Source organism: Cydia splendana, chromosome 1 (genome assembly GCF_910591565.1).
Source record: "Cydia splendana chromosome 1, ilCydSple1.2, whole genome shotgun sequence".
Taxonomy (NCBI): Eukaryota; Metazoa; Arthropoda; class Insecta; order Lepidoptera; family Tortricidae; genus Cydia; species Cydia splendana.
This window is the reverse complement of record NC_085960.1, coordinates 31,562,482-31,589,101: the sequence shown is the minus strand read 5'-3', so window position 1 is coordinate 31,589,101 and position 26,620 is coordinate 31,562,482. Positions and strand designations below refer to the sequence as shown.

Sequence of the window (26,620 nt, the reverse complement as noted above, 5' to 3'; positions counted from 1 at the left end):
CTTCTTTCTATAGGCATAGTCTTAGTTTTATGTAGATACAGCAATTACCCAATTTGAATTATGGGCCACTTTGTATCTTGTCACAGTTGACCCCGTACGGCTTTTATATGTATAACTTGTCACTGTGCCAAGGTGCTAAGAGATGAAATTGGTTGGCAGTAGGCTGTAGCCTTAGACTAGGAATCCTCTAGACCGTTTTAGAGCAATTATTTCACGCAACCGATTATGCCAAAAATGCGGGGGTGCGCGGGACGAGGTGAGCGAAATCCCGTGCCGTGATTGGTCCGTTCAAATACACGGACGTCACACAAAGACACTTTCGTTTCGAACATGGAGTAAAATTACCGTATGCGTGGCAGAGGGGGTAGCGCGACTATGCGTCTGTAGTCTGGAGGATGTTTTGTCTGTGGCTGTAGCTTATATACTACAGCATATTCTCTGATGATGTATTTACAATGTTAATAAATTATCCTTAAAAACTGTTTGGGAGTCGCGTCAAAATTTTAGGTTTTATGAAGAAAGTGGATTGTTGGGCCCGCCTATGGTCATCATTTAATTCCAATACATGGTACGCGATGCCCTTGACGGTGAATACTGAATCCTGATGTATATCAAAAAATAAAAAAAATATCAAGGTTGTTCTTCCATTGGATTAACAAGTTCAGGAGGCTTTAGGCATACAAGCGAGCGCTAGGACAGTTAGTATGAGAGCCGCAAAGTAGCGCGCGCCTTGAACAGGGCGAAGAGGACATTATTTTTTAAGTCAAATTCGGGAACCGTGTTGTATATTTGTGAACTGTGGCCTTTTTGACTCGCCAAATGGGATGGTCAATCCTGGCGGACTAAACTTGTACTTTCACCACCGTTTTTATCACCAGTTTTCAGAGGGTCCGGAAAAGAGGTTGCGGGTTGCGACGGCAACGCGAGGGTTACAAGGCAACACGCACCTTGTACAATTCGTCTTCCAAGTCAAATGCCGGTTCGGTTCCGTGTACCATCCGTTATCTGTGACACATACGGTCGGCAAACGTGTACTAGTGCCACCGTCCTATAACAGTTTAAAGAGGCTCCAGGCTTAGAAGCGAGCGCGGCGACGGGGGCGCGAGGGTCACAACTGTCACAAGGCAGCACGAGCCTTGTACAGGTCGTCATCTAAATCAAATGCCGGGTCCGCGTACCCTGAGTCGTCGTAGCGGAGTGATCTGGAAACAAATACAAATTGAATAGTGTTCGCAATAAGTTGGAACATAGTTAATTATTGTGTGCCGGTAGGTAAGGTTATTTGCGATCTGTCTAGCAGATATGGTTGAATTTCGTGAACTAGCCTACAAAGCTGGCTGTATCTAGGTAGAATCTGCTACCGCCATGAGATCCGCCTAGATCTCTAAATGGTACCTATCGGGGACGGCGGCAGCGACCGCGACGATATTTATATTTATATTTATTTATTTAATAAAGTGCAAGCTTACAGTACTACACCAATTCACTTACACACTAGAAAAATATATACATGTCAGAAACATTCCAAAAAACATGCAAACACCACGACGACGATGCCTGCAGTAGCATTCGGTCGTCATACCGTCGCGATACTTCGGTGAAGTCCTGGTGCGCGTCAATCAGCTGGAGAACCATCTCAAAGTGAGAAGTACCTGTCGGGTGTCCGAGTGCGACAGCGCGACGGCGGCGGCGATCGCGACGACGCCCGCAGCAGCGTCGGATCGTCGTACCGACGCGACACCACGGTGAAGTCGTGGTGCGCGTCGATCAGCTTCTGCAGACGGGAGACCATCTCGAAATACCTGTCGGGGGTCCGAGTGCGACAACGCGACGGTGGCGGCGATCGTGACGATGCCCGCAGCAGCGTCGGATCGTCGTACCGACGCGACACCACGGTGAAGTCGTGGTGCGCGTCGATCAGCTTCTGCAGGCGGGATACCATCTCGAAGTCGGACACCGACGACGGCACCAGGATGCCAAGGAGTTTCGCTATTGAGTTCCTAGAACAACAAAAAAAGTTAAATGTTAGTTGCACTATTGGCTCATCTTTCCCCTTAAATTGTCTATCGAAAATCTGAAGTTTTTAAAAGTGGGCACCTAAAGCTGGTGAGCTGAGCCTCTCTTCTGTGACTTTCAGCAAGCGCTTCTTTGGTGCGGGCCAGGTCATCGCGTAACATGTTGATCTGGTGCTCTGATGTGGTCCGTTCTTGCTCGAAGGTCTCTCCGGTGTTCCGGACCTGCGCATACAATTTCCACAGACAATGACACAGACATGATCTAATTAAAGGTACAATGAATTTTGTTATGTCATCGAATCGAAGAGTGGCTTCTTGCCGATGATAGGATTTGATTGGTACAGCTTGGTTTGAAGAACGCTTTCTGCAGCATATATATTGAAGTTCATTTTCCAATGAGATTTTTCCCTAGGAGTTAGGCATATCTAGCAGTACGCCGATACGATTATACAGATTTAAGACAAATATTTGTCTTAGTGTCAATCTGAGTTTATAAAGGATTTTTGAACGCCCCTTGTCCTACCTGGTCTTTGAGCACGTTGACTTTGCGGTTGTACCGCGCTCGGAGCAGTTCGGCCTCGTCCAGCTTCTTCTGAAGCTCCTCGATCTTGCGCGCCCTCTCCAACGAAGTTATCTGTGGCCAATATTAAACTTGTTAAAGTAGGTGTCCGCGAAGAAATTTAAAGGTGTATGTGAAGTCCCCAACCCGCATTGGGCCAGCGTGGGGACTATAGCCCAAACCCTCTCATGCTTGAGAGGACGCCTGTGCCCAGCAGTGGGACGTGTATAGGCTAAAAAAAAGTAGGTATCGAAAATTTTCCAAACCCTTTCAAGTATATTATATGGTATGAATCAGTTAGCAGGATGCGTAGCCAACATGCCAATCGTTTGCGCTCCGAAGCGAACGAAACGCAACTGCCACTGTCGCCCTAAAATGGAAGAGTGATAGAGAGACACAAAGAAGAAGAAGAAGAAGAAGAAATACATTTATTTAACATCTGGGTAATAACACACAAAACACGTTACACAAACTCATCAAAAACAAGCGTCTCATTGTCATAGCGCAAGCGATTGTCACCTTGGCTAGGCACACGGGTGTTTTACTTCTACGTCAGCAGAATATCAATGGCAAACCGTATTGTGAAAAACTTAAATTGCAGTTTCTACAAAAAATTACAGACTTTCAGAATATAAAACAACTAAAGGTTGATACATGTCCAATATCCAATGATTTATTGTGACTTCATAGTTACTAGATATTAGGTATGAAGGCGCAACAATTTACTACCTTGTACTTACTTATTTAGTTGGAAATTCTTGGCAATCTAGATCAGTAATTCAACTCGGCGTATTATGATGATACACATAACTTCTGGTCTAATCGAATACATAAATCAAGACAGGACAAGACCGATGAATGAGATCAGGGCAAGTGATGTTGATGTATAAATTCATTTAACCTTGCTCTTACATTATTCCTACATTACATTTATTCATGCAAATCAGGGTAATAATTTAATAAATGAATAAGTTTAAGTTAAAAATACTGTTTACTTTGATTCACATTCCTCGTTAGTCGATAGTTACAATGAAGTGCTAGGCTGTTTTACTAGTCAATGCTCTTAGCTGAGAATTGCTCAAAAAATTATTTTGATGACGGTCAAAACAAAAATGGAAAATACCATACCATACATAATATTTGCAACAGTTTTAAGAAACGCATCTGCAGCTGTTGTTATCATCATCTCCATCGAATTTATCCGGAGTTTTCTCATTACCCTGATAAAAGTTTGCCTGCGTATGAGCTTCAAAGCCGCATCAGCGGTCGCGCTCCTCAGGAGGTAGCTGCAACTGCCGCTGCAAGCTGCAGCTGCAACTCGATCATGCGCGTGGCGCAGTAGAGATTCAGGCCTATTCGGATTTCGAGATAATTACAAGATCTAGAGACGATTTAGAGATCAACTAGATCTACATTAGATATCGACTAGATGTGACTTGGATATCTAAGTCATAACTTGTCGAAATCGTTCAAGAGGACCTCCAGAATCGCGGAAACGTCAAATTTGACATATCTATATTACAAATATCTTTAAATTATCCATATCGTAACTTGTTAAAGTCTAGTGGAAATCTAATTCATTTTCCGAATCGAGCCGTAAGTCCCACTGCGCGATAGCTTGCTCCACTCACCTTATACTCTGCCGCGTCAGCAACCTGCGCGTGCAGATCGCGCAGCTGCGCGCGGGCATCGCCGAGTTGCGCGGCTAGCTTGTCACACTGGCGCGCTAGCTTCTTGCTTCTCGCTGTCGCCTCGTCGCGCTCGGCCTGCAGCACGGCGCGCACGCGCGATGACTCCTCCTGTTAGGGTGATACAGGTGCAGGCTGACTTAAATGTAACATTTCGGTATATGTATTACAATTATCAGTGCAGCGTGCCCCGGGTGCTCTACTTGGATGTGGATTTTCCGCGAATCCCTTTGATTTTATTTTTGAGATTACAAGTCAGTAGGTTAAAATTAAACTAGCGAGCATTTGAATTGAGAAATTGAACAAACTTGAGCAGAAATTGAACAACAATAATACTTACCTATTATAACGTTGATAGATGCAGGTAAAATGTAACAAAACCGCCTTAAATTATAAATTTCAAATAAAAATTACATGGCGCCAAATGTGTCTATGAAAAACTTTAAAATTATTGGATAAGGTAGGTACCTACTCGTACTACTATTTGTTTTTTCAAACAAGTAGGTAAACTGAGGTATAAATGTAAACCATCCCGCAATTACGAACTCGATATCACGATGTCAATTACGTTTTATGCGTGCATGTTTTGATAATTAGAAGCCTATCCAAATATACCGGTATAATTAAGTTAGTAGCTATAATCATAGTCATTTGAGTAAAGCAAAATTGTATAACAGGTAGCTATATTGTAGCTAGGTATCTATACAAATATGACCGGGAAGTATACACTGTACAGTTATGCCCGGAGGCAAGGTTGCGCGCGGGTCATTTAAAGATTTTAAAGCAAACAAATGAACTACGCGAACGAGATTTGTTTTCCATCGTTGAACATTGATAGAGAGACTTCGGTAGAAATCGTGACGAGTTGAAGCGGAAATGTAAGACGAACAGACGTCAAACCCTTTTATTTTTTTTAGTCGGTACCTATAATAAATACTACGCTTCCATGGGGGTTAGCACGATTTTGTTTTGGTAAGTAGATACATATTTCTCGAATGCTAATAAACACTCGATCGATTACATTACTACACACACATATGAAACTCATCTAGGTTTCTTCTTTTAAATCATCGTATTTTGTTAGCGTGCACGACGAGACATCTTGACTTCATGTAACATTCGTAATGTCTTGTTAAGTTGTTATGTTCAGCGTGTAGGTCACACGATACAAACGCCTTAATAGAAATAAGCTGAAAGTCGAAAATAATCTAGCCACAATGTCTCGAATTACACTGTACCGCCGTAGGTATACATCCACACTTTAGGAAGGAAGGTGTGATTATCAGATCAAATATTAGATTCCTAGCATTTTCCGATTAATTAAAATCGTAGCATAATGTTGACAAGTGACACTGGTATAATATACCTACCTACTTCCTACCTACTCGTACAAATATGCGCTAACTTAACTACTCGTAGCTGTACCGCATAGTTTGGTGCTAACATAAACAAATCACTGTCAAAAACATAAGTACTACAGCTGTCCCGTTAGTTATAGTTTTTGACAATGATTTGTTTACTTTTATTGTAAATTGTTAATCAATATACTTAACAGATATTGTAACTGGTAACGCGTACCATTTCCATTTACCACTTTACCTGAACACTTAGTTTACGCCGTAACAAGTCCAGATGCAAGTCTTTCCTTTGGATTTGTTCCCTAAGGATCCTTATCCGTCTTTGCAGTTGGTACACCACGGCCGTCTGTGAAAATGCATGCTACGTTAGGTGGCGCAGTACGGTACGGCTAAAGGTGCATCCAGAATATCTAGATCAAGCGAATGCACCGCGAGCGCGCACGCCTGTTTCCTTTAGATTGCGCGCGTTCGCATTCCCTAGATTTGGATGCACCTTTATAATGCCACATCAGACTTTAACTTCTACCTACAGAATTAATGAGGTAAACTTGCATACTTGGATGTATTGATATAACAAAGTAATACATAAATAAGTGGATGAATGATGATTACAATGTCAGACTACTTAGATGCGCTAAATACGTAGTTGAGTGTTATCACTTACTTAAGTTGATCGATAGTGGATAGGTGGATGGATCAACGTCAAATCATCAACCAAGTAAAATTGACGACCAGTCTAATCGATAGGTACATCGATCGACGATGGTATAGTAGAGACACTCTTATGTCACGTACATTACGAAAAAATCGATCCGAGCAAAGTTGTAACGTCAACGAAACCGAGGGCCACGCGAAACGCATCATTGACGTATTATATCTCAGGACTGGCCTTACCAGCAATAAGAATGGTGCATGAACAGGGCCAGAGTACAGCGGTGTGACACCGCTACAACGCGATTGGTTGATGAGTTCGCATCACGCGCGCGATCGGTCGCAACTCGCAACTAGTTGCGTTAGACGTTCGAATTCGTGAGTGACACCGCTGAACTAGTACTATTTTTAGTGCCCGTAAGGCCAGTCCTGAGATATAATACGTCCATGGAACGCACGCTTCGCTCGACGCTGACGCCGACCGCCATGCATTTGTTTTAACCAATGTAGGTAAGTAGGTACATAGTGTTGTTATAAGACTTCGTTAACTTTGGTGTACATATGGCTAAGTACATTTAAGTTAACTAAATGGCATAGTTAATTTTCTTATTTTTCATTCAAAATATTTAACTAAATGCTGAAAACTATGACATATCATTATCAATTTCAGTTCGAACATCGTTAGCCTGAGATTGTACTTGCGTTTAGTAGCAAATATACCTACCTATGAACTCGTAAACACAAATCAATGTATATATATATATATTATAATCAGCCCCTAAAGCGCGTACACGCTCATGTGGGCTCCTTATTAGATAAAAATAAATATTGATTATCTTTAAAATGGAGTTAGAATAAAGGTGTCTTTCAAATTAACGGAATAAAAAAAACACGGTGTATAGTGGTCGGTGTCAGCGTCGAGCCTGCACGTTCGTAGCCTTTGTGCCTCGTCTCGGTCATGAAAAATACGTTTGCGGTGGAGCGTTTTTCGTGACCCTGACGCAGAAACAAAATGCGGTGCAATCCAAAGATAGCTCATTACTGCGGTTTTACACCGTGCTGTCTGCATACTGTGCGTGATAAATTGATAATAGATAAAATAGTCAAATCATTAAGTGCCAATTCGGTTCTAATTAGCGGTCAGTATTATTGCTAAATAATTACGATGCCTGGTGTAGCATGCCTTGTTGGAATGTATCTTACTTCTTTAAGGTAAGGCAAGTCATGGAAAGAACGCTCCCTGCGTAGGCGAGGCAGCGTGCCATAGTATCCGTAATATAGCAGCTACGCAAAATATTAATAGTCACTTTAGAGAACTGTCATGTGGTCAAGGACCGGAAAACCCCTCTTTACGCTTAATCCTATCAATTCGGTAACCCAATCGATTCGGTTACCGTATCATTCGGTAACCCTATCATACTGTTACCTGATTGTAATGGTAACCTTATTGAAACGGTAACCCTAACCTTTAACCGAGTTAATCTCAAAACCCCATCGCGATAGGGTTTTTGTTAAGGGTTTTTAACAGGTTTTCATTCAGTTATGGTAACCTTTATTATCGGTTGCTTACTGGTTTGCTACATTAAAGTAGTTTTAGTGATGTGCCGTCAGAACTAAAAAAAATACTAAAAAATTTGTTTATTTTATTTACTTTATTTATATTTTGTTGATTTTATTGATTTTACTTATTTAATTTAATTTATTTATTTAATTGATTTAATTGATTTAATTTATTGAATTTGTTGATATTTTTTTTTTTTTTTTAATTTATTTAATTTAATTAATTAATTTAATTTATTTCATTTATTTAATTAGTTTAATTTGTTATATTTGTTTAATAAATGTAATTAATTTAATTTAATTATTTTATTTTATTTATTTTATTTATTTTATTTATTTTATTTATTTTATTTATTTTATTTATTTTATTTATTTTATTTATTTTATTTATTTTATTTATTTTATTTATTTTATTTATTTTATTTATTTTATTTATTTTATTTATTTTATTTATTTTATTTATTTTATTTATTTTATTTATTTTATTTATTTTATTTATTTTATTTATTTTATTTATTTTATTTATTTTATTTATTTTATTTATTTTATTTATTTTATTTATTTTATTTATTTTATTTATTTTATTTATTTTATTTATTTTATTTATTTTATTTATTTTATTTATTTTATTTATTTTATTTATTTTATTTATTTTATTTATTTTATTTATTTTATTTATTTTATTTATTTTATTTATTTTATTTATTTTATTTATTTTATTTATTTTATTTATTTTATTTATTTTATTTATTTTATTTATTTTATTTATTTTATTTATTTTATTTATTTTATTTATTTTATTTATTTTATTTATTTTATTTATTTTATTTATTTTATTTATTTTATTTATTTTATTTATTTTATTTATTTTATTTATTTTATTTATTTTATTTATTTTATTTATTTTATTTATTTTATTTATTTTATTTATTTTATTTATTTTATTTATTTTATTTATTTTATTTATTTTATTTATTTTATTTATTTTATTTATTTTATTTATTTTATTTATTTTATTTATTTTATTTCATCATCATCATCATCATCTCAGCCATAAGACGTCCACTGCTGAACATAGGCCTCCCCCTTGGACCTCCATACGTGCCGGTTGGAAGCGACCCGCATCCAGCGTCTTCCGGCGACCTTAACAAGATCGTCTGTCCATCTTGTGGGTGGACGTCCTACGCTGCGCTTGCTAGTCCGTGGTCTCCACTCGAGCACTTTTCGACCCCATCGGCCATCTTCTCTGCGTGCAATGTGGCCTGCCCATTGCCACTTCAGCTTGCTAATCCGGTGGGCTATGTCGGTGACTTTAGTTCGTCTACGGATCTCCTCATTTCTGATTCGATCACGTAGAGAAACTCCGAGCATAGCCCTCTCCATAGCTCGTTGAGCGACTTTAAGTTTTGAGATGAGGCCGATAGTGAAAGACCACGTTTCGGAGCCGTAAGTCATCACTGGTAACACACATTGATTAAAGACTTTCGTCTTGAGGCACTGAGGTATGTCGGACGAAAAGACATTACGTAGTTTCCCGAACGCTGCCCAACCGAGTTGGATTCGGCGGTTGACCTCTTTCTCGAAGTTGGACCTACCTAATTGGACTACTTGTCCTAGGTAGATGTACGAGTCAACAACTTCGAGTACCGAGTTCCCAACACAGACTGGGATGGGCACAACATTGGCATTTGACATAAGTTTCGTCTTGTCCATGTTCATTTTCAAGCCCACCCGTTGTGAAACTCGGTTGAGGTCATCGAGCATCATGCTGAGTTCCTCCATCGACTTTGCCATGACTACGATATCGTCGGCAAACCGAAGGTGAGTGATGTATTCGCCGTTGATGTTGATGCCAAGTCCTTCCCATTCCAGGAGCTTGAAGGCGTCTTCCATTACGGCAGTAAACAGTTTCGGAGAGATAACGTCTCCCTGCCTTACGCCTCTTCGCAATGGAATCGCCCTCGTGCTCTGCTCCTGTACTCGGACCGACATGGTGGCGTTACTATACAAACACTTCAACACTTCGATGTACCGATAGTCAATATGGCATCGCTGAAGAGACTCAAGCACCGCCCATGTTTCCACCGAATCGAAGGCTTTCTCATAGTCCACAAACGCTAAGCATAATGGCAAGTTATACTCTTCGGTCTTCTGTATAACTTGCCGCAGCGTATGGATGTGGTCTATGGTACTATAGCCTTTTCGGAAACCGGCTTGTTCGGGAGGCTGGAAGTCATCAAGTCTGTGTTCGAGACGGTTCGTGATGACCCTTGAAAACAGCTTATAGACATGGCTCAGAAGCGTGATGGGTCTGTAGTTCTTCAATAGGTTGTTATCACCTTTTTTGAAGAACAGCACCACCTCGCCTCTATTCCATGTTTCAGGCGTTATGCCCTCGGACAAGACGGAATTAAAGAGCTTCTGGAGGACTTTAAGTACCGGTGTTCCACCCGCTCTCAGAAGCTCTGAAGTGATTCCGTCTTTGCCCGGCGCCTTGTTGTTCTTAAGCTGCTTCAGGGCCATCCTAATCTCGTACAGACTGATGTCCGGGATATCTTCGGTATAATGTCGGGACAGCTTGGCTCTTGGATCTCCTACCAAGCTGTCAACGGGCTTTGCGATCGAAGTGTATAACTGTCCATAGAACCTCTCGATCTCACCTAAAACCTCCGCTTTGCTCGACGCTATGCTGCCATCTTCCCGTTTCAGCTTTGTCAGCTGGCTTTGCCCAATAGACTTGTCCTTTGCGAACACTTTGGAGCCTTGGTTTCGCTCAATAGTCTCTTTAATACGGTTAGTATTAAAGAGACGCAGATCATGTCGCAAGGACTTAGATATACGTCTATTGAGCTGCCTATATGACTCCGCGTCATCGGGAGACTGCAACTGTAGCGAGCGTCGTTCAGCCATGAGGTTTAAGGTTTGCTCGGTCAATTTCTGAGGTCTATCTTTACGGCGGGATCTAAAAAACTTAGACCCTACTGTGTGGACAGTTTCCACTAGCCCGTCGTTGATTTCGTCCACTGAAGCCAAGTTCTCTAGGCAAGCAAAGCGGTTAGAGAGCTCGAGTTGAAAGCTTTCGGGGTTTTGAACATAGGCTCGAGTAGGTCGGAGCGTAGACTTCATCAGGCTGGACCTTTCAAGTTTAATATTGATATTCAGTGTGCCTCTTACGATTCGGTGATCACTACCGGTCTTTACCCTGTTGATCACAGAGACATCACTGAATATCCGTTTCTTGTCGGTCATGATGAAGTCTATCTCGTTTCTCGTGGAACCGTCAGGACTCATCCAGGTCCATTTCCTGTGAGGCGGCTTCTGGAAGAAAGAGTTCATCATGAAGAGTTCCTCTCTCTCCAGAAAGTCGGCCAGCCTCTGACCCCTAGGGTTCCGTTGCCCATACCCAAATTGCCCCACTCTCAACTCAACCCCGCTTCTCTTGCCCAACTTTGCGTTGAAGTCCCCCATAACAACAGTAAAGTAGGTTTTAGAAGTATGTATGGCCCTACTTACGTCCTCATACATAGCTTCTACTTCATCATCGGAGTGTGACGAGGTCGCTGCGTATACCTGAATGACCTTCAGCGAATATCTTTTGGATATTCTGAGTATTAGGTATACCACCCTGCTCGACACACTGTCGATGGTTATTATGTTGTTTACGAGGGACTTGTGAACGAGAAACCCGACACCACCTTGGGACTGTTGGTCGCCCTCCCGGTGGTAGAGCAAGTTACCAGACTTCAGGGTTGTCGTGTCCTCCCCCTCTCTACGGACTTCGCATAACCCTACAATGTCCCAGTGTAACCTGCTCAGTTCCTCTTCCAGCTCGCAGATCTTTTCGTCAGTCCTCATAGTGCGTATGTTGTGTGTTACCAGGGCCAGTCGTCGTCGGGGCGGGTAGCCGGATCTTTGCCGGAGATTCTTAGCACCCCTGACCCCGCTAATGCCCTGACCGCTACCATAGCCAGAGCACCGGGGGTCGCCGGAACCTCGGGGCCGTGGTTCTATTATTTTATTTATTTTATTTATTTTATTTATTTTATTTATTTTATTTATTTTATTTATTTTATTTATTTTATTTATTTTATTTATTTTATTTATTTTATTTATTTTATTTATTTTATTTATTTTATTTATTTTATTTATTTTATTTATTTTATTTATTTTATTTATTTTATTTATTTTATTTATTTTATTTATTTTATTTATTTTATTTATTTTATTTATTTTATTTATTTTATTTATTTTATTTATTTTAATTATTTTATTTATTTTATTTATTTTATTTATTTTATTTATTTTATTTATTTTATTTATTTTATTTATTTTATTTATTTTATTTATTTTATTTATTTTATTTATTTTATTTATTTTATTTATTTTATTTATTTTATTTATTTTATTTATTTTATTTATTTTATTTATTTTATTTATTTTATTTATTTTATTTATTTTATTTATTTTATTTATTTTATTTATTTTATTTATTTTATTTATTTTATTTATTTTATTTATTTTATTTATTTTATTTATTTTATTTATTTTATTTATTTTATTTATTTTATTTATTTTATTTATTTTATTTATTTTATTTATTTTATTTATTTTATTTATTTTATTTATTTTATTTATTTTATTTATTTTATTTATTTTATTTATTTTATTTATTTTATTTATTTTATTTATTTTATTTATTTTATTTATTTTATTTATTTTATTTATTTTATTTATTTTATTTATTTTATTTATTTTATTTATTTTATTTATTTTATTTATTTTATTTATTTTATTTATTTTATTTATTTTATTTATTTTATTTATTAAACTTATTTAATGTATTTATTTTAATTATTTTAGTTATAATATAATAATATTAATAAGAACACACCACACAAGTAGGTATAAAGATAAACAAAGGAAAGGCAAAAAAACTTGTTTGTGCTGGAGGCTTCATAGACCGCCCATGCCAACCTCGGTTATTCAATAATAAGTTGAATTTAAGTGTGCGTAAAGATTACAATCGTTTGAACTGGTCAAAAACCTCATAATGAGGTAACTGAATAGACTGGGTTTTTATTTCGGTTACCGGTAACAGAGGTTAACTCGATCTGATACGGTTACCGAATCAAAGTGTTACCTTATTAAGCGGTTACCGTTATGGTAGGGGTTTTTATAAACACCTCTAAAATAACCCTATGAAAAACCCCGGTTAAGGTAACCGGTTCCTGTCCCTGCATGTGGTGTGTCTAGATTTGACGAATCCGCAAGTTCTGGCTTATTCACTGCGCGTTCGCCAGATGTAGACGCACCTTTAGACCTTTCACATGCGTACCACCTTATTACTACAACATATCTAGTAGCTAAGTATGTTATCTTCTGTAAGTTTGTTGAGTTGAATTGGAACCCACGAAAGAAGTCACTAATAATGTTTATTGCAGTATCTATGAATATTAATTATACTTACTTATATCTTAATTTTTTGCCGGTTATTCTTTTTTACCGGAAGGTAGTTAGAATACCGATAAGTACGGCCCCTGGCCAATATTTAAATATCACAAAATGATAACTGAATTTGTCTTACGTCAGAACGGAATAATGTATGCATAAAATTGATGCGAATTTTGAGGACTTAGGCAATTTAGACAGGAGTCAAAAGTCCGATCGATCACGAAACCGCAATCACGGCTATAAGTTGAAAATGATCTCACTAAACTAAATCTTTGCACCATGATGGGAGCAAAGGTTTAGTTTAGTGAGTAGATACTATATTAATGTAGTAAATTATAATCTCGGTGCCGACGCATTAATTTAACTGAAGTAGGTATTTTACGACCGAAAATAGCACTGAAAAATATAAGTTATTGGCATTGCTTTTAAGTCGCCCCTGCTACCTCAAAATAAGGTTGTAGATGTCCACCGTTAGCCCCAGACCCCATATTAGACCTGGGTCAGCTCATCCATGGATATTCATGGTCGCAGTACTAACCTTGTCGACGATCTTATCGCTCTCCAGTCTCGCCAGCTGCTTGGCGCGATGCATGATGGCGTCCGTGTGGAGCTCGATACCGATGTCCTGGGTCAGCTCGCCCATATTCATGGTCCTGCAGTACCAACCTTGTCGACGATCTTATCGCTCTTCAGCCTCGCCAGCTGCTCGGCGCGATGCATGATGGCGTCCGTGTGGAGCTCGATGCCGATGTCCTGGGTCAGCTCGCCCATATTCATGGTCCTGCAGTACCAACCTTGTCGACGATCTTATCGCTCTCCAGCCTCGCCAGCTGCTCGGCGCGATGTATGATGGAGTCGGTGTGGAGCTCTATACCGATGTTCTGGGTCAGCTTGTCCATATTCATGGTCCTGCAGTACTAACCTTGTCGATGATATTATCGCTCTCTAGCCTCGCCAGCTGCTCGGCGCGATGCATGATGGCGTCCGTGTGGAGCTCGATACCGATGTCCTGGGTCAGCTCGTCCATATTCATGGTCCTGCAGTACTAACCTTGTCGACGATCTTATCGCTCTCTAGCCTCGCCAGCTGCTCGGCGCGATGCATGATGGCGTCCGTGTGGAGCTCGATACCGATGTCCTCGGTCAGCTCGCCCATATTCATGGTCCTGCAGTACCAACCTTGTCGACGATCTTATCGCTCTCCAGCCTCGCCAGCTGCTCGGCGCGATGTATGATGGAGTCGGTGTGGAGCTCTATACCGATGTCCTGGGTCAGCTCGTCCATATTCATGGTCCTGCAGTACTAACCTTGTCGACGATCTTATCGCTCTCCAGCCTCGCCAGCTGCTCGGCGCGATGCATGATGGAGTCGGTGTGGAGCTCTATACCGATGTCCTGGGTCAGCTCGTCCATATTCATCGTCCTGCTAAGCCGCTCGAGGAATGCTACAAACTGTAACAATAATCCATTATTTTACAAAAAAAAACAGCGCGGCGATTTCCGTGTGAATAAAAGTGACCAATTGTAAACCTTACTGGAAAGTTATAAGACAGATACCTACATAGTACGTTATATCTACATAGTACGTCATATGGTAAAGTTACTCGAGTGAAACCATTGAGTTATTATCACATTAGTAATAATAGTTCAATGAGTGAAACTGGTTTATGATGGGTGCAGGTCGATTCTGATAAACTGAAACGAGATCTGATGACGGGACTTTCAGCCGTATTCGAACAATGAGATGTGTCAAATACTAGATATTGAAACGATATGGGATATATATTAATATCTAGTATTTGACGTATCTTATTGTTCGAATACGGCTGAAATATATTGAAATTGTTCGTTTAAAGGGTATCAGCAATCAGCTTCGGTCGTCTCATTCGTTTTTAGTTTATGTCTTAAGTATTTCGTATCATTCCGTATTCGTCACTCGTTCTTCAAAAAGACCCTGCACTAGAAATATAAGAAGGTATGCAGAAGGTACTTTTAATTTCGGTAGAACGCGACTTAGTGTAAAGATTAACAGTCTATAATTTGAATTTGTCTTTGGTTCTTCCTAATGAAATGCTTACATTAGCTTTGTCCTTGCGTAAATTGTCTCTGGTGAGCTCGAGCGCTGCCAGTTCAGCCTCAAGCTTGTGGACCTATGAAAGAAATGTATCTTTAAGAGTATGTATTAGATCAAAATACCTATTACTTACCTTAAGTATGGTTCTAAAAAATAAAGACAGCTATTTTTGGCAAGACTCAAACTATACCTACCTTTTCTAAGTAGGTAGACCTACTGTCGAATAGGTTTTACTTTTATACTCTGGGTGATTTTGGGGTCGCGATCCTGAATGTCAAAAATGTGTTTGGGTCAAAAACAAAACTGTGTTCGCGTCTTTCCTGTAGACATACACAAGAGTTAAGGACTATTAAGGTTAATTTTCTTATTTAACCCTTATCCACGTGAAAAGGTCCTCCTTTTATTTAGAGAACTATGATAAAATCATTACTTACATGCCCACAAGCTGTTAACTATTGCCCACAGGAGAGAAAACTAGCGTGTTCGCGCGAACTGTATATTTTTCTCTCCTGTGGGCAATAGTTAACAGCTTGTGGGCATGTAAGTAATGATTTTATCACAGTTCTCTGAATAAAAGGAGGACCTTTTCACGTGGATAAGGGTTAAATAAGAAAATTAACCTTTATAGCCCTTAACTCTTGTGTATGTCTACAGGAAAGACGCGAACACAGTTTTGTTTTTGACCCGTTTAGTATGACCATCTTGGTCATAAATTTCCCCGTGGGACTAACTACAAAATCGTGAAAAAAATAATCTAATGGACACCTCTGCTTGAAGTAGATGAGACGTATAGGCACGGGGGTAAATTATTTTTACGGTTTTCATATATCTGTCCCATGGGAAACCGTCGGGACCATGACCCAAAATTCACCCAGTAGATTATCATCAGGGTTGGGTATTTTTTTTTTCTTCGGCATATAATACATATTACGACACTTATTTCAATTCACGTAGTAGGTAATACCTTGCCCTCGAGCATGTTGCGCTCGTCCTCCAGTACCCGCACGCGGGTCGCGGCCTGGTCGTGCGCGTGCGCCGCGCGGTTGTACTGCTGCGACTCCATGCCTAACTTCTCGCGCAGCGCGTCGATTTGCTACAGCAAGAGGTAAAAAATAATTTAGATTTGGACTTTTGCTAAAATAGGTACCTACTAACTAAGTAATTTAAGTAGTACCTACATGTAAGTAGCATAAATAATTAACTATTGACCTAGATTTTTACATCATAGCTAATAAGCAATAAGAATTAGTTTCAATTTGAGTGACAAACTCCCACAGCCGGAAGTCTTTTTGAAATCTAATTATTAGCCATCTGAAGGCCTACCATTGATCAGTAATGTGTGTTATCGTACCACAGTTTTATCCTTGTTGTCGCTAAGTATCTCTCGAATCCTGTCCTTGATGGTGCTTTCGTGGGCCTCAACGAACCGCGTCGGCAAGCTCAGGAGAATCGCGATTGATTCCATCGTGTTACGAAATTCCGTTTGCAATCTTTGGTATTTTTCATCGCGATGACGGAGGTCCTCTGAAAATATATAAAGAAACAAATTTTCATAATACTCATTAGTCATTTCTTAACTTTGTTATAAGACTTAATTCAAGGACTGACACAAGTTTATAATAATCGTGATAAGACTATGTGGTACTTATAATATACTTATGGTTAATTCTTGAAGAGAGTTTAGAGGCGTATTTTGTCCCTGTCCCACCATGGATATAAAAGAACTTTAATGATAATAATGATATTCGAAACCTATTTGAATTTTCGTTGTACGAGAATACGGTGAACATTTAAGGCTGGACTCCACCAGTGTGCGGCACTGTGCGGCACAAGCATATTCAGTACAAAAATGCTTGTGCCGCACAGTGCCGTACACTGGTGGAATCCAACCTTAATGTTGTACGTGAATTCAATAAGTTTTAAAATTACCTTTTTGTCATGCGTGATGGGCGATGGGGTAGTCAGTCTTATGGTCTTGGATGACATATTTATAACGTAATGAAATACTAATATTAAAGCGACTTTTTCTCAAATCCCAGCCGCTCCAGAGGGCCTACCGCGAACCACGTTCGACGTGTTGCCTCCCTGTCACACTTACGTACGAATTTACAAGTACGACAGAGAGGCAACACGTCGAACGTGGTTCGCGGTAGGCCCTTAGGTCTAGCAGCTAAGACGTCACCTGCCAGTTTAATTACCACCCACCTTTCAGCTGCACAATCATGGACTCGTTCTGGTTGACGTTGTCGGTGACGACGCTCAGGTTCTTGGAGCAGTGGGACAGCTTCTCGCGCGCCTCGTGCAGCTCACGGTCCAGGACTCGCGTTTGTACGGATAGCGATTCCTTCTCCTGCCGTAGTCGCTCCAGCTCAAGTAGCTGAGATGTCACCTACAAAGTTATGATTTGGTAAGCAGACATCATGGTTACTGGCAATCCGTCGCGGTGCCCTATAGCTGAAGTTATTTCAATATACCTACTCTAAAGCGACTAGGTGACGGTATATTCCGGTAAGCCGCGTTATCGAATCCCTCTTAAGCAATTTAACTCCAAGTTTGTAAGCACATTAGCAGACGATTGACGAGAAATTAATCTACATCACCTGGCGCTGCAGCATGTCTTTGTCCGCGTTAGCTCTCTCCAACGCATCCCGGCAACTCCTAAAGTCCTGCTCAACACTCGACAAGTTCTCCGTAGTGTTCATACATTTGTTCTTGAGCCTTGTTATTTCTTGCACCAACTCCGCCGCTTTGATTATAAGGCTTTCTGGGGAATGGGTGTGAGTAGTGTCACAGAATTCTGCGTCCAACGCCGCAGACAAGCGACGCACTAAGTCGTGAAACTGGCAGCGGGCATTTTCCTTTTGCTGCTCTTCGTTATGACACTCTAATTCAAGAGTACGAAGCTTCTTTTCTAAGTCTTTTATTTTATCATCGTAGTAGCGATTGTCTCTCTGTAAAGTTTGTACTGTCATGTCGCTCCTCCCTTGAGCAGCTTGCAAACTACGCTGTATTTCTTCGAGGTCCTGAATTTTCTTCCTAAGAGACGATATGACCGCGTTTTGCCTGGCATTCTGTTCGCGCAGGTGGTCGATTTCCACCTGCTGTTCTAAAATTCTTTGATCACGGGAAAGCATTTGGTTCTTTAAATCGCTGACCTGCAACATAGTTAGAATAGAATACAGAAATGAATAGGTAGGTACGTTTCGAATGCCTGATAAGAATTTAAAATTCCGTTACATATTATCAGCAGACTTCGGTGGTCTAGTTCGATACTTACCTATCACTAATATCGGATCTTATGTGAGGGCGTCGGATCCGATTTTGAGTCATCTATATAATCTAAATACGTTAACTGTTATACTTAAAAACGATTAGGTATATTGTTCTAATGTAAATTTTTTGTGCTACTTTACCCAGGCCGCACGTAATTTTGAGGTCGAAGTCGTCGAAGAAAAATCCATTATAGTGGCACACATCCATTTAAACCAGCGCCAAGTTTTATGTTTCCTTAATTTTGGCCTGGGGTGAACCGATATCGCATACTCACTTCAGACAACAATTTATCTCGCTTATACTGCAGACCCGCGAGATCGCTCCTCAAGGCGGTGACGACGTCATTCCCCACGTCCGCGTCCATCTGTATAAGTTCACCATAAATTATTCATCGAAGGTGCGGCTTCAATAGGCTAACAGTGGCACTAAATTACAGTCATAACTTACAAAATGCCATGGCGAGGTTTTATTGTCAGACGGTCCTACCCACGCGAGCAGAAGACAACTACTAAAGCTGTACTTCTTGTTAAAAAGTTTGCGTGACCCGTATTGCTATTTCAAGCTCGCGAAAGGCACGATATTCTCATTACCTTGGAAAGGGAAGCCCACCCAAACAAATTATGACTTTGTTGACATGATTTGTCTGATAAGGGCTGCGACATGGGGGTTCTATGCAGGTACATACTTAGGCAGCTCCGATATCGACAACGTTTACAAAAGGGAAAAACGAATTCCGTTAAGCTATTTTTATAGCTACGAACTGTATATAGTTTCAGGGAAATCGCTGCATGGTACGGTCTTGAGCACGCTACTTTGCATCGTAGTAAAAGTACGATCATAATTGATTTAGCAAAAAGCTCAGGCTTTATTGAAGAAAATGCCGATACGAGTAACGTAGCTCGTACCGATTAACTGACAGGTACCGTTTGAACATGTGATGGATTACTTAAAGCAGTGCCGTGCCTTTTTTAAGGTTTCGTAGTCACCTAGAAACTCTTATATTAGTTTCGCCATGTCTGTCTGTCTGTCCGAGGCTTTACTCCGTGATCGTTAGTGATAGAAAGCTGCAATTTGTGCATGGACACATAAATCATGCATTGCGACAGAAAGGTAAAACAAAAAGCATAAAAAAATTTTTTAGGGTACCTATATACCTACCTCCCATACAATTTTTTTTTGCTTTGTCCCAATATTGTGGGATAGATCTTTTAAAACGAATAAGGGTCCCTAAAAGCATTTTTGATATACCTAGTCAATATTTTCGGAAATATGCGCTCCGAAAGAAAAAAAACTTTTGAACCACGGGTCCAAAAAATATGAAAAAATCGTGAAACAAGAGTTTAATAAATACTTTCAATGAAAACTATAGCGAACATAATCGGTTTAGTCGTTTATGAGTTATTGCAAAAAATCTTCTTTTCTTAGTAAAAAGATGCAGAAAGATAGATGTAAAAAAACCCTACACTGAGCATTAGGGTGGAGTGTCGTTGTATGGAAAAAAAATAAAAATTTGATTATCAATGTGGAACCGGTACCAAAAGTTGCAGTTTGTCATGTAGATTATAGTGATTATATCAAGTTTCAAAATCAACACTACTTTTAGCCCTCTACTCAGCCACTAAAGAAATTAATAACTAGGTAAATTTTCATCAATTATTAAAATATACTATTTCACTAATATGTGTACATTTTATTGAAATTATATAATACTTAATAAGCGTATAATAAGTTATTACTTACCAAAATTTTAGTGCATTTTTAAATTTTTATGAAATAATATAATTTCAAAATTTCATATTAAACAGCAATTTCATGCAAAACAAGGAAAATGCTAGTGTAAAAAAATTATATGGGTTATTTTTTTTAGACATTCTTGTGTCAAAGAAACGATGTTATTGATTACGAAAAGTATAATTTTACTGCAAAAAAAGGGTTACTTATATGTTTAAATAAGCGTCAAATTTCGCCCTTCGGCGTCGCTTACGCCCTTTTTGGGTCATGTTCAGACGTATATTATGCATATATATACTTATACTAGTATTCTTTTTATCATCTTATCATGTTCAAAATAGTTTTCACGATTCTATTATGGGTTGTAAACTCCAATTTGTGCACAATATCCGGGTTAAAGGGCATTTTCCAGAAAACCCCTATTTACGTGGTTTTACCGAGTCATAAAAATATACGTTATAAACAAAAATAAGCATAGGAATCGAGTATATCTGTAAGAAAAAGATGTTATTAAATGAATAAAACTTGTTATGAAAAAAATAAGCATAAATTAAATTTATTAAAAATATACATATATTGCTATATATAATCGAATAGTAGAGGGCTAAAAGTATATACCAATATTTTTTTTCCCTTAAATAATAAAAAATTAGACATCCTTTTAGAGGGGTTCCATTGCTATATTCAAGAATTTTGGATTTCGCTCCACCCTACTGAGCATGGCCCGACATGCTCTTGGCCGATTTTTATCAATATAAATGTAAGTAATAATTAATAAAAATATATAAAAAAAAGTTCGCGATAAGCTCAAACACCACAGAACGGATTTTCATGCGGTTTTCACCTATACATAGAATGATTCATGAGGAAGGATTAGGTATATGTAAATTGTTAATCCGTGCGAAGCCGGGGCGAGCCGCTAGTAGGTAAATAAAGATTGGTCGGACGGAGTCGCACTCGCACCATATAGGTTCCTTTTTACCTTTTTGGTACGGAATCCTAATTAGTTTGAGGACGGCTGAACTGGCCCGATCCTCATTAAATCAGGAAATATCTTTATAGCGCGATGTAGAAAATGAGCGGGTGTATAGTGCCATCTATCGGTAAATCTGGTCGTTATTTGGGCAACCTAACACATTCATTGCCAACGCGAGCAACGCGCTACGAGTGTAGCCGATGACACGGGAAAAACCGTATGTAACGAAAAGCACCTACGGACAGAGAAGCTAGCCTAGCAGGTCGCTGGCAGGGGATGTGCTAATGTACTACGTATGTTCGTTTTTCAGGGATAATTAGGCAATTTTCATGTGAATAGATTTAGCACAAGGATGCTTTAAAATAGTAAGCAAATGGAATAGGCAGCGGCGTCATTCATTATATTTTTCCTGTGGGTATTTAGGTTTAGGTATGATCATGTAATTTCCATAAATAATCATTTTATTTTTCTTTGCTAAAACTTTATTAATTATATATACCTACCTACAACTCGAGCTCTTTCATATGATACCTACCCCACTTCACTATTATATTGACTTCGAAATGTTGCCATCTATCATCCTATTCTGCTAAAAGTCTCAAAAGTATTTGTAGATGAATAACTGAATATATTATAATTTTGTTGAAATAACTTTTAGAAACAATTTGAAAGTTAATATGTAGGCAGGTGCACGGTACAATAAAAAACAGATACCTAGACATATTTTGTATAAAATTTATAAATGTAGTGACCATAGATGTAAGTAAATTGAGGTAGATATGGTACCAGGCGCACGGTTGTGAGCCATTAAATATAGGTTCCGGAACTATATTTAGTTAGGCGTATGGGTGACGCCAACCTGTCAAGCTGTCAAAATCGTTGGATCAATTTTTAATTTTGTCAACTATGAACGTCACACGTCTACATAAATAAAAGGTCATTGGTAGTGACCCATTCGTTTCTTTAAAATCTAAAATATAAGTACCTCCGTTAACAGGCGCGAGAATCACCATGTACTTGTTCACGGCCAGATATTTCAAGGTGAAACAGATCCAGTTATGCAATATCCTCCCAAAAATCTTCTTTCCACTCACCTCAGTTGGTGTTTTGCTGCACAGGGCCTCGTAAATCTTCCAATCCTCCGCGTCCTCCTTCCCCTTTTCGTCTTCCATGGTATTTACACGTCTCGCTTATTTGGAGCCCCGGCTTGTTTGGGGGCAGTTGACGACGTTGTTGCCAAGAACGTGTAGTCATGTAAACACCACCATCGATTTTGTAGCATCGTTTAGTGTTGACATTTTAAACCTTATTGTGAAGATATAAGGCCTAAAATTAATCAGTTTCGATTATTGTTGTTAGTAAGTCATTGTCATTGTTATACGCAATTTTGCAGTTTTCTTTGAGAAACCCGCTTTCTTTTGTGGTATACTAAGTAGTTTCTTTTCATTAGGTTTAGGTGAAAACGGACGGATTAAACCCGGAAATGTTGGCTATTTATTTGGCGCAGGAGCTTTATTCTTTTATTAAATATCTTCGCTGCGCTTGTAAAATCTATGCGCTATACAGAGCCTCTACCATCAGTTTTAACATTGACATAACGCTCACGTCTACGTAATTTACTTTCTGTACATCTCGCTTGCACTATTGCTCGCATATGCGAGTACGAGCGAGATGCATAGAAAGTAAGTTACGTAAACGTGAGCGTTATGTCAATGTCAAAACTGGTGGTAGCCGTACAGGAGTGTCGAAAACTGGGAATGTCAAAAATTCAAGTGTTCAATGGGACATTAAATGATGAAAGATTTGGGAAATTTTAACTTCTAAGGACGTTCTCAAGACGTTTTTAAAGTAGACTAAATTTGCTACAATACGAGACTAGAATTTTCTCTGTAGATCTAAGTATCCGAGATAAAGCCTTTCAAAAATTATAATTTTTACGAACTTGAGGTAGTAGGCTAGTGCAGTGAGTACCTATGCACTTTTGTCTCAGGCGATGCCGCTTGGCAGGATTGTTCCTAAGGTCAAACAAAGCGGATTTGGCCCGGTAGCCACGAGATCGTATCGTGTCTACCCCCCAAAAAAAGGGGGGGAGGGTCGGCTGTTGCTGCTGCTCCCTGCTCATATAGCAACTAGGGCCAAGTTATACATATATCATTTTCATATCGCTCGAAAAGATAGCACCATAACTTTTGGCGTATACTCGAGTAGATGGCGACACTTTTTGATATTTAACACATACCAAAGACATATATGTAACTCCGTATAAGATGAATAAAGTTGGTATCAGTGAAAGAATAATGATAACAGTTTTAATAATCTGTCGAAAGATGGCAGTAAATTTACTGTGACTATAAAATTTGACAATACGCCTCTATTTAGATTCTCTTTGGTAATATTCTTTTTGGTAATACCAAAGACATATATAACTTCGTATAAGACGTATAAAGTCTAAGGAAAAAACGTGCCTCGGAATTCAAGTAAAAGTCATTCTCGAATAGATGTCGCACACACCTTTAGCCTATCCTCAGCTAGATGGCGTGACGACACCGTTTCATATTTAACAATTTTAACACATAGATATCAGTGAATGAACATGGATCAAAATGATATAAAAATAATAAAATCATTTATCCATATATATACATTATTTGATAACTTTATGCGTTTTCATTTTAAGTTTTAGTCGTGTATCGATAGATGGCAGTAAATTTACAGTGACTACAAAATTTACAATGACAGGACCCCTCTATACTATCTATTCTTTTTGGTAATACTATGCACAAGAAAACTTACGAAAACGGTAGATGGCAGCACGTGCTTTGGCAATGTCATGAATCTAGTATATATACTAGATTTATCTGGATTTATTGGGGGTAAGTGACCGAACAGGATAGTCTTAAGAGTTAAACCGTAAAAAGTCTGCAGCGATTTTGATAGCCCACGCAGTGCAAGTGTCATTTTAACGTCAAACTTCTATGAAATTATGACGTATAAATAACACTTACACTGCGTGGGCTATCAAATCCGCTGCACTTTTATTGGTGCGACTATATGTATCTTTCAGTAGGAGTAGCAGCGAAAGAGCTATTATTGTTTGTCCTTGTCACGTCTCACATTTTATTTGTTCCCCACCGTAAAATTAGTATGGATTATGGTGATCAACAAATAAATTCGACCAATCAGTGTCGCATTGCGCATGTTTTGTGCCTCACGGAGGCACGCGTATACATGTAAATGTTTGTTTCCGATTCAGGCTACAAGATAGCAGACCCTCAAACGCGCATCGAAATTTCTTTATCTGCCCGTCTATCTCTTGAGAATCCAAGTGATAGAGATGGCAGATAATGAAGTTTCGATTTTCGTGGTAACTTTCCTTTTCGACGCCGTGTCAGTGGGGAGACACTCCTGACTTCGTGCAAACTCGGCTCAGCATTGCTCCGATCAATTATTAGGGTTGGCACAACTTGACATCCCTTTGCGTGCACGACCACAGATAAGATAATTACTAGAATTTTGACAATCCTAAATAGTCGAAAGGGATAGTGCCATAAGTTAAAAGGGCTATCATGATTCGACCCAGAATCGCTGTCAAACTTCGGTTTTGTAGGAAGTGTCCTTTCTGTACGGTAGTACTATTACTTATTCTGTGGCCGTGTCAAACAAAAGCTGTCACTCGGACGTCACGCCGGTATCGTCTTGTCAAGTTCTTAAATTAGTCCTATTCTGCTTTCGTCACAATCGTCGGTGGCTTTCAATGTAGAATGAGTGACGAAAGCAGAATAGGACTAATTTAAGAACTTGACGAAAAACCTGCGGAGCGGAATTATCGGTCATTGGCGTCCTAAAGGTTAAGACCTACTTTCCACACTTGTACCATAAATAAGTTAATTTCAAAACGTTGAAAATGTGCTATACTTGCATACCTACCTTGGGCTTATGCTTGTACCTATTGTATACCAATTTTCAGTTACATGTATATTTTATGAACCTCCAGGTCTTTTTAGTATTAAGATTTATGTGCGTATTACGCACCTCTAACATATGTAAAGCCTGACAACAGTTTATTTAACCCTGAGATAGTGTCGCTGCAAACAGCTTACGTATGGCAATAATGTGCGTACGTCATGTATAGTCGGGGTAGTGAGCATTGGCTTCATGTTGATACTCGTATAATGTCAGAAACATTGCTTACAGAGAATTCGGTTCTTTCAATTTACCTATTCCTCAAAATCTGATTCTAAATATTCAATATTAATATATTCTTCGTTTTCTGACTCGACGAAGTCTGATTTTCATCAGATGTTGTGTCGCTTTCAGGACCACCAACCTCGATTATAAAGCGTTCAGTCTCCAATTCGATTATTAGGATTTTTATCGTCGATCTACATAAACCTTAAATGAAATATGTGACGTTATCTATGAAAAGGGACTTTATTGACGATGGCGCTTACGCCATTATGAACGATGCTCCGATATAAACTCAATGCCGCGCGACGCTGACGACAATAAGGTCCCTTTTCATAGGTAATGCCCCATATTAAAATTTAAACCAAACAACTAACCAGTTCAATAAAACCGCACTATAAAATGTCAATACCGGTCATGTCAACAACCAACTTCAAAACATTGTTTATTGGAATGCCATGTAATCCTTCGTCTTTTTTAAGCTGTAAGTATTTGATTGCATTCACTACAATTTTTTCGCATCTTTGGTATTTTTTTTTGGGCTTTTTGTAATAAAACCGTTTATATTTGAATATATTCGTAGATATTTTCCGTTTGTTTACATCGGTGACACTCGATGACAGCCAACGTTCGTTGTCAAAGAGTACTTGTTGCCAGTAAAAGAAATTAGTACCATTGAAAATCCGCAAAATGCCGAGGGTCAAATAAACTGTTGTCAGGCTTTATCTTATATGACTGTATGTGTTCTGAATAAAAAAAAAAAAAAAAAAAAAAAAAAATGGGTATAAAGCTTGAAATGAAAGATAAACATCACATCAAGTAATTATTTATTGATATGAATAATAACAAAGTTTTAAGGTCCTTATTGTTAAGGAGCAAAAAAGCACCCAATTTGGAGTCTGCAATACACGGGCACCGAGTCTCGAAGACCTGGCCACTAACAAATACGAAACCAAAGAATAAATCATCTTATAATTTAAGAACAAGTTTTTATCTTTTCAACTCTTAAACCAGTGTTCAATTTAAATATATTGCCAAATATTACTGATACTTGAATAACTGAACTTGAAATATAATTATGCAAAAATATAAACGTAAAAG

General features: G+C 38.6%; 1 protein-coding gene across 1 annotated transcript; it reads right to left on the bottom strand.

Annotated features, from left to right (window-relative positions):
- Positions 1–994: 994 nt before the first annotated feature.
- On the bottom strand, positions 995–22,576 carry LOC134793366 (coiled-coil domain-containing protein 170). Its single transcript, XM_063764932.1, has 15 exons — positions 22,429–22,576; positions 18,902–18,991; positions 17,955–18,509; positions 17,560–17,743; positions 16,706–16,878; positions 16,319–16,447; positions 15,359–15,430; positions 14,589–14,732; positions 7,475–7,555; positions 5,862–5,966; positions 4,206–4,373; positions 2,539–2,649; positions 2,098–2,237; positions 1,803–2,000; positions 995–1,202 (listed from the first exon to the last, which is right to left on the bottom strand). Exons 1-15 carry the CDS (start codon positions 22,504–22,506, stop codon positions 1,118–1,120), a joined length of 2,313 nt encoding a protein of 770 aa, XP_063621002.1. The 5' UTR covers positions 22,507–22,576; the 3' UTR covers positions 995–1,117.
- Positions 22,577–26,620: the final 4,044 nt, after the last annotated feature.

Bases quoted from the DNA above. Each gene is read 5' to 3' on its own strand.
- LOC134793366 (XM_063764932.1), bottom strand. From the start codon at position 22,506: ATGGAAGACGAAAAGGGGAAGGAGGACGCGGAGGATTGGAAGATTTAC. The intron at 16,879-17,559 runs GTGGGTGGTAAT...ATATATTTTCAG, and splicing joins CATGATTGTGCAGCTGAAAG to AGGACCTCCGTCATCGCGAT. The intron at 14,733-15,358 runs GTAAGCATTTCA...TTATTGTTACAG, and splicing joins TACGCAAGGACAAAGCTAAT to TTTGTAGCATTCCTCGAGCG.